The 13,141-nt window shown below is 36.9% G+C and overlaps 1 protein-coding gene across 2 annotated transcripts in view; it reads left to right on the top strand.

The window, feature by feature from the left end:
- RNF128 (ring finger protein 128) overlaps nucleotides 1-13,141 on the top strand; it is a 132,551-nt gene that overhangs the window by 96,452 nt on the left and 22,958 nt on the right. For both annotated transcript variants that reach the window (XM_028523222.2, XM_028523221.2), the window contains exon 2: nucleotides 5,946-6,193. In XM_028523222.2, coding sequence (XP_028379023.1) covers nucleotides 5,946-6,193 — 248 coding nt within the window. The remainder of the gene's footprint in view (nucleotides 1-5,945; nucleotides 6,194-13,141) is intronic.

The raw sequence follows: 13,141 nt of genomic DNA, 5'->3' as shown, positions 1-13,141 counted from the left end.
GTTATTAATTTTCATTTTTTATAGTCAAATAATAGCTTTAGGTCTCATTAAAGAGAGAAATAATGAAGAGTGGTGGTGAAGAGCAGATACCATTTGTGCACTTAGCTTGTGTTATTCTAGGCAAATTAGTCAATTTTATCTTTAATGGGATAACAGCAATGCCTACCCTATAGAGTTGATGCGAAGAGGAAATATTTTAATGCATGTAAAGCACTGAGAACAGGGTCTAGTTTATAGCTAAATCTTATCCAGCAACCTCAATTATCCAGAGTATAGCCAGGATTCGGAATGTAAACAAAAATGTCACTGAGCAAGCAGTATAAATATCAGAAGGTACTTGTACTGAAGCCCTCAAGCTCTGTCTCTGGAAGCCTGTTTTACTCTTTCTTCAAACCCAAGCTTGGTTGAATTTTTAGAGTTAACAGTAGAAGGCCTCTATTATATAGGCAGCAGGAGTGGAAAGAAGGACCTGATAATGAGAGATGCCAAGGAAGTAGAATCTACATGACCTAGTAGGTTAGCATTGAGTATTCAAACGTGGTTCTGTGGTTTCTAAAACAGTTGAACAGAGATTTGTCATGCCATTAATTGTCACTGGGAACACTGGAGGAGGAGTAATTTTTAAACAATTGCAGGAGTGTGGGGAAGAGGTGATATATAATAATGCTTATAAATAGGTCCTTTATATGATTAGAAAGCTATTCAGTAGATAGTTGGACTATATATAGCATGTATGAATATGAACTAAGGAAATTGAAGCACAGCATTGTTCATTATGTATAGACAATGTATTTCTTGACTATCAGTATTTTTAATCTCCATGTGAAAACAATGGCCAGTATGTTCCTGAACACCCACCTCTGCCACCCACCACATATCTTCTAAAAGAATGGAAACATTTCTATTAGTCAAAAAAAGTTTAGAAGGACACATCTGTGATTAAAAAGGAATCTTTAAATTTATAATATATTCTCAAACCTGACTTTTACAAGTATCCATGCCCTTTTTTAAAATATATTTTATTGATTCTGCTGTTACAGTTGTCCCATCTTTTTCTCCCCTTTATCCCCCCTCCACCCTGTACTCCCCATCCCATCATCATTCCCCCACCTTAGTTCATGTCCATGGGTCATACATACCAGTTCTTTGGCTTTTCCATTACCCATACTGTTCTTAATTTTCCCTAACTATTTTGTATCTACCATTTATGCTTCTTATTCCCTGTACCTTTTCCCACATTCTCCCTCCAAACCCTCCCCACTGATAACCCTCCATGTGATTGCTATTTCTGTGAATCTGTTCTTATTCTGTTTGTTTCCTTAGTTTGTTTTTGTTTTGTTTTATTTTGTTTTGTTTTGTTTTAGGTTCGGTTGTTAATAGTTGTGAGTTTGTTGCCATTTTACTGTTTGTAATTTTGATGTTCTTCTTTTTCTTAGACAAGTCCCTTTAACATGTCATATAATAAGGGCTTGGGATGAACTCCTTTAACTTGGCCATACCTGGGAAGCCCTTTATCTCCCCTTCCATTCTAAATGATAGCTTTGCTGGATAGAGTAATCTTGGATGTAGGTCCTTGCCTTTTATGACTTTGAATGTTTCTTTCCAGCCCCTTCATGCCTATAAGGTTTCTTTGGAGAAATCAGCTAATAATTTTATGGGAACTCCTTTGTAGGTAACCATCTCCTTTTCTCTTGCTGCTTTTAAGATTCTCTCCTTATCTTTAATCTTGGGTAATGTAATTACGATGTGTCTTGTTGTGTTCCTCCTTGGGTCCATCTTTTTTTGGAACTTTCTGAGCTTCCTGGATTTCCTGGAAGTCTATTTCGTTTGCCAGATTAGGAAAGTTTTCCTTCATTACGTTTTCAAATAAGTTTCCGATTTCTTTGTCTTCTTCTTGTCCTTCTGGCACCCCTGTGAATCAGATGTTGGAATGTTTCAAGTTGTCCCAGATGTTCCTAAGCCCTTCCTCATTTTTTTAATTCTTTCTTCATTCTGTTCTGGATAAACATTTATTTCTTCCTTCTGCTCCAAATCATTGATTTGAGTCACGATTTCCTCCCCATCACTCTTGGTTCCCTGTACATTTACCTTTATTTCACTTTTCATAGCCTTCACTTTTTCCTTTATTTTGCAACCGTACTCAACAATTTCTGTGAACATCCTAATTACCACTGTTTTGAACTCTGGATCTGATAGGTTGTCTGTCTCTTCATCATTTAGTTCTATTTTTAAAAGATTTTATTAATTTATTTTTAGAGAGAAGGGAAAGGAGAGAAAAGGAGAGGGAGAAAAACATCAATGTGTGGTTGCTTCTCACACATGCCCCACCCCCTGCCACTGCGGACCTGACCTGCAACCCAGGCATGTGCCCTGACTGGGAATCAAACTTGTGATGCCTTGGTTCTCAGGCCAGCACTCAATCCACTGAGCCACACCAGCCAGGGCCATTTAGTTCTATTTTTGAAGTTTTGATCTGTTCTTTCATTTAGGCCATATTTTTTTTCTTGCCATGCCTGTTATGTAGTAAGGTGTGGAGCCTTAGATATTCACCAGGGTAGGGCAACCCGTGCCCTGCTATAGCACTGTATGTGGGGATGGGGTCCAAGAGGAAACTGCCACTTGCTCAGCTCTTAGCTGACTTTCAGTCACCTCCCCAGCCATCCACAAGCAAATTGGGCCCTTCTGGTGCTGATTCCTGGGTGGGTGTTTTTTTGCATATTCTAGGACTCTGTGGGTCTCTCCAACAAACTCATTTTTGAGGCTTGGAGTTCCTCCAGCTGCCCCAACCTCCACAGGTTTTGTCAGTTGGAGATTTTGAGACTCTATTTCCCCGCATTGGAACCTTGAGTTGTGTGGTTTGTCTCGCTCCCCAGTTGTTCCTCCTGGTTTATCTGCACACAAATATGGGACTGCATGCTCCACCAGCTGCCACCTTGCACTCCCTGATCCTCTAGCCACCACCTTGCCATGAGTCCTCTATGCCCTGGCTGCCCATCTCTGACCCTCCTACTGGCCTGAATGAATGTTTCTTCTTTAACTCCTTGGTTGTCGGACTTCCATACCATTCGATTTTCTGACAGTTCTGGTTATTTTTTGTTTTTAAATTTGCTGTTCTCCTTTTGGTTGTGTGAGGCAGTAAAGTGTATCTATCTATACCTCTGTCTTGGTTGGAAGTCCCAACTATCCATGCATTTCATAGGTTATACAGGTTACAACACCATAAATGAATGCTATGTTATGTAATTAATTTATGTAATGAATCAAACTTTATAACAATAAATCTTCATGACATAGGTTTGGTAGAGAAAAGACAAAGTCTTTGCTTTTAGTGCCAAAACTAGAAATGCGAAGCCCCCAAATAAATAGAAAAATGTGTCACTCTTCTCGTAAAATAACCAAATCTCTAAACAAGTGTCCTCAACTTCCAGGCTTCTGACAGGTACCAATCTGTGGCCTGTTAGGAATGGGGAAGCACAGCAGGAGATGAGCAGAGGGCATGCAAGATGCCTGGGTTCTGCCTCCTTTCCCTGCTGCCCACCCCGACATCCATGGAAAAAATGTCTTTCACGTGGTCCCTGGTGTCAAAAGGGTTGGAGATTGCTACTCTAGACCCATAAAAGATATTGTATCATGTACTGGTAGAGGATAAATATGCAACAGAACTTATTTTAGACCCCTTCATTTCCCATTGCTTTTGAGATTTTCCCCATGTAAATGAGAAATTATCAGTGTCTGATTGCAAATGAGTTAGTGAAGTTATAAAATGTTTTAACTAAATGGTTATAATATGGAAAAGTAGTGTCTTTTAGAACTTTAAAAATCTGTAATAATACCTTATGAATATATTATTTTTAAATTGGTAACTTCAAGTGAGGAGATGATCTTTTGAAGACTTTAGTCACTGGGGATCATAAATTTAAAGGATTACTTGAGTAAAAACTCTGCTATGTATTTGCCAGTTAAGGCTTGTACTCTTAAACTAACTATGGAAAGTGTGAATAAGTACTATTTTCATATTGAAGGGCCTTTTAGAGTGTGTGTATGCTTGCATGTGTGGTTTTGCTTATTCCAGATTTCAGTTTGATCATTAACTAAGATAGTATCCTAACCTAATAACAGTAGGAGGTTTCTCTGGTTGGTAATCACTTAACATTGAAAGAACTTTATTCTTTTGCTTCATATTATTGGTCTTAGGTCATATCAACTAAAAGGAATTTAGTTGATTTGTCATTTAAACCATGATAAACATTGAAATAGCATGAGTAATTTGACATCCTCATAACATTGGAAAAGAATGTTTGTCCCTTATTTTTTCATAAAATTTATGTAGTTGAGAGATAGGGAGGACAAAGATTAATTGAGGGTGGGGTAGAGAGAGAGGTGTTACAGAAATTAACAGACCTTTAAACTGTCAACTGATGGTCACTGGCACCAATCCAACACCAACAGGAACCCCAAATTTGCACTGTTGTAAAAGGGAAGACTTTATTCAATGCAAACAGCTCAATTCTAATCTAGCACAGTTGTCGAACAGCACAGGTGTGGAATAGTACAATCATTATACAACTCGACTGGAGAACAGCACAGCTATAAGACAACTCAATATTGTTACAGCTCAATTGTGGAATAGCATGGTTTTGAGGTTGCCCAGGGAACAAGGCAGCCCAGGTGTTACACCTGGCCCTTCTCCAGCAAAATAGCTGAACTTCATTCTAGCCTGCCTAGACATCTCTGCCTTGGTCCAGTTCAGCCCAACCAAACAGGGCAGCTTCATTCTTCTCCTGCAGGACAGCTTGTGTGGTACAGCTCCACCTAGAGAAATGCAATCTTCTGTGGAAAGGGAAAGTATGCTCCAAGAGTCCTAGGGGAACTTACTTGTATAGAGAGAAGCTCCCACCCCTTGTTTCTGATTGGTTAGTTCTCATGAAAATGAGGACTCCAAATCTTCACAGTTTGGTTGACTCAAAAAGCACTGTCCTGATTGATTGGAATGGAGCCATGCACTCTGATTGATCAGTGAAGAGGCTGATGAGGATATAGCTGTGCATCTTCAATTGGATGGGGAAAGTCTCAGTCCTATAGGCTGCAATACAATTCCAGGAACTCTTTTATAGTGGTTGGCTCAGATGGCAGAAACATGATGCAGGAAAGCAGTTCAGTGCAGAGGTCATAGGCAGTTTAATTCAGGCTTCTCCCTGAAGCGAGGCTTCAATGAGAGGCACCTGTTCAGCAATGGCTGCTAGGCTCTGTACATAAATTTAAGCCCAATCAGCCACCAGTAGCCCTTCTTAGTAGGCACCTTCATTCTCAGAGTCAACAAAACTAAGACTTAGACTATTAGACTAAGTAATAAATTTAGTCAAATTTAAGACTCAACTTTGGTTGGTGTTGAGTAGTAACATACATTTCAATATGTTGTACATTTGTACTTGTAAGTATTTTTTGTCTCAGATTATTAATCTAGATACGTAAATTCTTATACTTTTTAGTAATGAGCTCATAAGATAGTCTATCACCTAATAAATTGGGAAATGTATAGTTAAATATTTCTCTTTCCCAAGTCTCAGATTCCCTAGGATGTAAGCCATATTTTGTACCAACCAAGGGACTATTAGTCTTTCAGAAAGCCTTCATTTAAGAGGCAAATTGGGCCCCAGACTCAATACTGTTGAATTATAAGTGGTTAACCTGAGGAGAGGGAAGATATTTGTTATATATGACAGCTTCCTTACTACACTGAGCTCCTTAAGATCAGTGTTCAAGTCTTGGCACATTTGTATCCCCTATAACTTATATATGTATAGTAGATGCCCCCAAAATGGTATTTGAATGAATGAGTATCTTTCCTTTGTCTCATTAGGAATCATTTAAAAGCACTTTAGCACTTGGATTTTTGCACTAAGAAAGCTTTACCAAACTAAAACTAAGTTCCTTTTCTTTTATAGGTGCAGGAGACATTGTTGCAATCATGATTGGCAATTTGAAAGGCACAAAAATTCTACAATCAATTCAAAGAGGCATACAAGTAACAATGGTCATCGAAGTAGGGAAAAAACATGGCCCTTGGGTGAATCACTATTCAATTTTCCTTGTTTCTGTGTCCTTTTTTATTATTACGGCAGCAACTGTGGGCTATTTTATCTTTTATTCTGCTCGAAGATTACGGAATGCAAGAGCTCAAAACAGAAAGCAGGTTTGTCATGGTCCCTTTTCCAATTTAAAAATATTTTACTGTTTTAATTGCAGTTTTGGTGTCATGCATTTCAGCACATTTCACTTGCTAGACAATGACCCATATATATGTTTTATGAAAAACATAGTTTTTAAAAGTATGTCAGCTTTCATCCTCTCAAATCTTTTATTTTCTTAAAATTGTCTGTGGCCTTAATCCTGCCCAATTAAGTCTTCTAACATCTCATTATGGAGCACAGCCACCATTTAATTATATATGGATGTAAATACATATATTCTTTTAAATATTTTTCTAAATTACAAAAGCATTTTATACTCAATATAGAAAATTTAGAAATTAGAAAATACAAAGGAAAAAATCTTCACCCCAAACCCCGCATAACAAAAAACTAATCACCACACAAAGGTAACTACTGTTATTTCATACATATGTGTATGTCTGAGCATGTATGTATTTGCATGTGTACAAATACATAACTTCTGTACAAATAGTAAAGAATAGGATTAAAACTTCTCACCTTTTAGAGAAAGTTTTTGAGAGGGCATCTCTCACTATTTAGTAGGCTATATCTGTTTATCCCTCAGTGACTAAAGGATTAATGTGCGACTAAAGGATTGATGTATGACTAAAAATCCCTTTGCTTATAAATACTTGCAAGTGCTAGAATGTCATTTACATGTTATTTCATTTTACCAAGTTCCTATTTATTTTTGAAAGGTAGAGAGCTTGATGTATATGATGGCTATAACTATCATTAAATATTTAACTGCATTATCCCCATTTTACCAGTATAAATGGTAATGAAACTGAGTTACAGAAACTTACCTTTATTAGAATATTAGGACTTCATTACAATATTCAGGAATTTCTTCCCTATGAATCATTATGTTGTATAATGTATAATGTCAGGCAAACTGATGGATGTATAACCATACATTTTGATGACCAAAATGCCCAAATATAATGGATAGCACAAAGTGGCCACATACCTGACATGTCATAGTATAATGTGTAAGGACATATATCATTCCTTTTTCTATGGATGAAAAGTGGGTTTTGAATGAAAATAACATACTAGGCATTACATGTTGGATTCATGTCCCCACTGGGAACAACCCTAATCTGAGACAAAGAAGATTATGGAAACCTTATGGCATGCTCAGACTAAACTGAATTTTGGAGTAATTGCTATACTCTTGCCTCTGGCATAGGAAAACTAGCATTTGGAGGTACAGTGTATGTACCCTAACTATATCCAGGCAATTAATAGTCAATGGCAACAAGGCATGTGTTAGACTTCACATTGACCAGTGAAATAAAAGTGGGCTCTAGGTGAAATAGAAACTGGCCAAGGTATAATGGAACAAGCTGAATTTACTTTAATGAAGAGTGATTTTTAGAAGAAAATAATTTACTCTCTAAAATAGATGGATTAAAAGGAATCATCTCCCAAGAAGAGGGAAAAGAATGAGAATCCATTTGGAAAGGTGATAAAGCCTTGATAATATACTCATGCAAACCTAATGCATAATGCTAGAGAATGCTAGCTCTCAAGACTGGAAAACAGTATATATTCTGACACAAAAGGGTCTATTACCTATTTTACTGCAAATGGAAGCCCAAGTAGCCCTGGGGTAATGGCTTTCCATTTTTAGCTATGAAGCTTAGAGAAAGCATCTGAGACACATACAGATCCCCAAATTTACAAAAATTTTCCAGGTGAAATTATAATTTACATCATAGATCTCTGACTGATCTTGACCAAAATGTGGAACAAAATAAAACTAGCTTTTATGAATAGGAATAAAACTGAATGATACTCATGTATTCCCCAGGCAAAAGATATGTATGTATGGACTTGCTGAGCAACAGTCAATGTGAACTTATATAATATGAGTTGAGACAAATTATTGGCTTTGTCTTCAGCTAACATGGAACCTAGAAATGATGAAATCATTGCTACTGGCAATAAAATTTGAACATAATAATATATAGTATATAGGCAAAGATCAATTCTTCTAGGAAGGTTTAATAAATACTCTTTGATACTTCTTTGTTTATTTTATAACAAAACCAACCTGTATCCTAACTATGTTGTAATATGGTATGTTACTAGTGTTGTTGATAAGATTCAACTATTCTACATAAATAAATCATATGATAATCAAATTACTGGGAAATTAAAACCTCCCCAGGGTATGATAATAATGGAGAGTGATTGGTCTGAAGAAGAACTAGATTTAGTTCATTACTATATTAAATAGCTGTGTAAAGTTTATCACAAAGTTCAAGTTGCCATAGATCAAAGGAGAAAACAGATGTTAAATTGGTACATCAGTATAAATATATTTTAAATGGTCTTATGGACTGGAAGAATTGTTTCTATGAGCCTATTTTCACCCTTTGTTGGTTTCTAAAGTATTATATGTGCTTATCTTGTTCTTACTGTAACATATATAAATGCTGTAGTAACTGTAAAAGCCCAAATAACTATGACTACTATGTTGTTTAAAAGACCTTGACCTAGAACATGAGGATGGATTGTGAAGAGAGATAACACAGTAGATGTAATTGCCTACTCCTTGCAAATTGCCAGCAAATGGATGATTGGCCCTTGGCCAACCCCAGAAATGTGACACTCAAAGTGTTCATTATGTTGGTGACTGATGATTTTGTTATAGACACCTAGAGCAATGGACCGTGTTGTAACAGCTTATCAAGGTTGCTTGACACAATCAAGATTGATGGCATGCATCTGGTTTCATTGTTGGAGTCATTTTCAGTAGCATGGCCAGCAACTAGCAGAATTACCTAGTGACCAGACACCCTCAGACTCTGAGCCTCAGATACGCTCCCTGAGCAGAGATATACCACACATGGCCTTGTAGTTCACTGCCAAAGAATGAGCACTTCTGTGTGGTCTCAGACAAGAAAAAACTAAGCTACATTGTCTTAAAATTTGTCCTTGAACTTGAAGCATGACCAAAAATATCTGCAGTATTTCTGGTTACATTAAGTTTTCTCTGCTGGTATGTGAAATTAGTTCGAAGATTTATCAGCTGTCTGCATACACTATCAATATACTATACACATTCATGTTGGGTGTGTTTGTATGCATGTACTTGTTTCTGTCTATATTTCAGAATTAATTAGTGACTTTTACAAAACCATTATTTTGGCTCTTATATAAGAAGAGCAGATTAAACAAATTTTTGTCTGAGTAGGATCTAGTTTTATAGTCTTTCTCTGACTTTCTTTTGGAAGCTACTATGGGTCTCAGGATTTTTATATATTTATTTTAATTTTATATTTATATTATAAAGGTTTTGCTAGTCTTTCTTTGACAAATGCTATAATCTGAACCATATCCTGTCCACTGGGTTGAAATCCCCTTTTTCTCCCTGCCTTTCCTGATAGTGCATTTCCTCACACTGTTCACAGTGATTACCTGCATGTGAATGGTCTGCACTCCTGTTTACCCCCATCTTGGGAGTTCTATAAACTTATGGGAAGCTATTTTATACCCTGTACCTCCTCTTTCCTTTAGGAATACTTTCATTCAAATATTATGCGTAACTTTTTATTGGAAAAATTGATCTCTTTCAGTTCTTACAGATCTAAATAGCCACATGATTTATACATTGATTTTGTTCACTGAAATATATATGAGGGACACAATCTCCTTACTATAAGTTTTCATTGTAAGTATTGCTTTATAAATTCTGAGCCAAATTTTTAGTGAAAATTTTTGTTTTAAAAATTGGTGGCTTAAGTGCAGGAAAATCTAGTTTGCTTATATTCACCCTCCTTTCTTGCTCTTTCAGACTGTGCCTCCTATCAAGTAATTAGGTTTAACTACATCCCTATTGTTGTTCTTGTGGGTTTCATATAAGCTAAAAGCCAAACACCTTGGAACCAAAAACAGGCTGGCAAATCACCAGACTGAAACATTTATTTTACTTCATTGGATATAAATACACAAATGAACTAGGCAGAATATCATTTGCATCCCAAATAAAGTCCCACTCAGAACCAAAAATACCACATAGCTGAGATTCTTCAGTAACTAGAGCAATCACAGCTTTTGAATAGCTAAAATAATGACATTAAGCTTCAATTTTAAAAAAATTGGCCAACAACCAAGTTTCTTTCAATCAATCTTTAACTCTACTGCCAAATATTCTTATACCAGGTATCTCTCAGGATGGGGGAGGAGAGGAGAAGTCTGTTGGTATGATATACTTTTTTAAAAGAGTTCCCCAAATCTCAGTGAGTAGCAAATATAGGAAGGATTTGAACATTGGTTAATAGCTGACTTTCATATTTTTTCTCATTTCTCATATTTATTCTCTTCATAAAGAATGTGAAGCCTTTTAAAAGCTTCTGTGCTGTTGCACAGTGGAAGCAGTGTACTATAGTGAAGAGATCATGGATTTTAAAGCCTGTTAGAACCTGGGGTTGAATTGAATCACACTTCTGCAACTAACCAGTTGCCTGGACTTTAGTCAAGCTTGTGAACCTTTTCTTGTCTATAAAACTTGGATATTAAAGTGCCTGTTCCATAAGGTTGTTAATGATTAGACAGACGACACTAAGTTTTCCCTAGTTGAATAGTTCAGTTGGTTAAAGCAACCTCCCAGTATGCCAAGGTTGCAGATTCAATCCCTGGTCAGAACACATACAAAAATCAACCAATTAATGCATAAATAAGTGGAACAACAAATCTCTCTCCCTCCCTCCCTCCCTCTGCACCTCCCTCCCCTTCCTCTCTCTAAACTCAATAAATAAATTTTTTAAAAGATGATGCCAAGCTTAGTATTGAACCTGACACATGGTGGGAGCCCAAAACATGTTCTCTAAACCTACCCCCCCAAATTTAGTGGAGTAGAGGCATATAATAAGTAAAACTGACTTAAATGAAAAAATCACAAAAAATCTGTTTTAATTTTCTGCATTCAGAAGCTAGCCTTTGAACAATGACTAGACACTATGGGGATTTTAAAAAATGATTAAGGCCCATTCCTCACAATCTAGTATACAGGTGGCAAACACAAGGCCCACGGGCTGAATCCGACCCTCCGCATTGTTTTATCCAGCCTGGCACCTTGTTTCTACCCAGTGGTAGCACTGAGCTCTCACTTAACTGTTCAGGAGTACTTACATTTATACAGTCCTAAAATTATATTTGGCCCTTTGAAGGCAACTGTGAAGCTGATGTGGACCCTGGTGAAAATGAGTTTGACACCTCTGATCTAGTAGAAGAGAAAGACATGAATAATATAATTACAGACTATGATAAGAGATAGTAATAATGTCCTATGGGAATTTATAGGGTAGGAGAAAATTCTGATATGATGGAGAGGCATTGAAAAAGCATCCAATGTAAGTTCTGTAACAAAGTAGATATATTATTGAAGTTCTTTTTAAGGAATAATATATAAATTACAGTTTGTTTTGGGGCATATGGTATTTAAATGTTGAGGCATATTTGAGCACCCAGAGTTTGACCTAATATCATCCAAACAATATATGTAATATAGACTACTTGGTCTTAATATTCTTCTCATATATGTTTTTTGTATGTTTTCTTATTGTTGACACTATTACAGATATACCTACTTCCCCCCTCCTTTGTCCCCTTCCACCCAGTCCCCACCCCCCAACCTTCACCACATTGTTGTCTGGGTCCATGGGCTATGCATATATGTATATATATTCTTTGGCTAATCTCTTTTAGTCACCCCAACCCCTCCCATCTGATATCTATCAGTCTGTTCCATGTATCCATGTCACTGATTATTTCATTCATTAGTTTACTTTGTTCATTAAATTCCACATATGAGTGAAGTTATATGGTATTTGTCTTTCTCTGACTGGCTTTTTTTGCTTAGCATAATAATCTCCAGGTCCATCCATGCTGCCACAAAGGGCAAGAGTTCCTTCTTCTCTAAAGCCACATTGTGTTCTATTGTGAAAATGTACCACAGTTCTTTTATTCAGTCATCTACTGATGGGCACTTAGGGTATTTCTAGATCTTGGCTAGCTTTGATGGAGCTGGAAAGCATTATGCTAAGCGAAATAAGCCAGGCAGTGAAAAACAAATACCATATGATCTCACCTTTAACAGGACCCTAATCAACAAAACAAAGAAACAAACAAAATATAACCAAAGACACTGAAATAGAGGACAGGCAAACAGTGACCAGAGGAGAGAGAAGAGGGAATTTCAGGGGAGAATGGGAAGAGTTTACAGAAACAAATTTAAAGGACACATGGACAAGAACTAAGGGAAGGGTGGTAATGGGAGGGAAGTGGGGAGGGTTGGGTGGGTGGGCTGGAATGGGAGTAAAAGGGAGGAAACTGTACTTGAACAATGATTAAATTTTAAAAAAAAGATAACACCGCTATAAACATAAGCGTGCATATATTCTTTCTGATTGGCGTTTTGGGATGCCTAGGACATATTCCCAGAAGTGGAACTGCTGGGTCAAAAGGCAGTTCTATTTTTAGTTTTTTGAGGAAAGTCCATACTGTTTTCCACAGTGTCTGCACCAGTCTGCATTCCTGCCAGCAGTGCACTAGGATTTCCTTTTTCCCACATCCTTACCACACTTGTTTGTTGATTTATTGATGGCAGCCAGTCCAGCACATAGGAGGTGATACCTCAATGTGATTTTTAATTTTCATCTCTCTGATGATCAGTGGCATTGAGCGTTTTTTTTCATACGTCTATTGGCCATTTGTATATCCTCTTTGGGGAAGTGTCTATCCAGGTCCTTTGCTCATTATTTTTAATTGACTTGTTTGTCTTCCTGGTGTTGAGTTGTATAAGTTATTTATATATTTTGGAAATTAACTGTTTATCAGATATATCATTAGAGAATATGTTCTCCCATATGGTGGGCTCCCTTTCCATTTTGATGATGGTTTCTTTTGCTGTGCAGAAG

The sequence above is a fragment of the Phyllostomus discolor genome, chromosome X (genome assembly GCF_004126475.2).
Source record: "Phyllostomus discolor isolate MPI-MPIP mPhyDis1 chromosome X, mPhyDis1.pri.v3, whole genome shotgun sequence".
Classification (NCBI taxonomy): domain Eukaryota; kingdom Metazoa; phylum Chordata; class Mammalia; order Chiroptera; family Phyllostomidae; genus Phyllostomus; species Phyllostomus discolor.
Note: the sequence above shows the minus strand (reverse complement) of the source record. Positions and strands in the feature narration are given on the sequence as shown.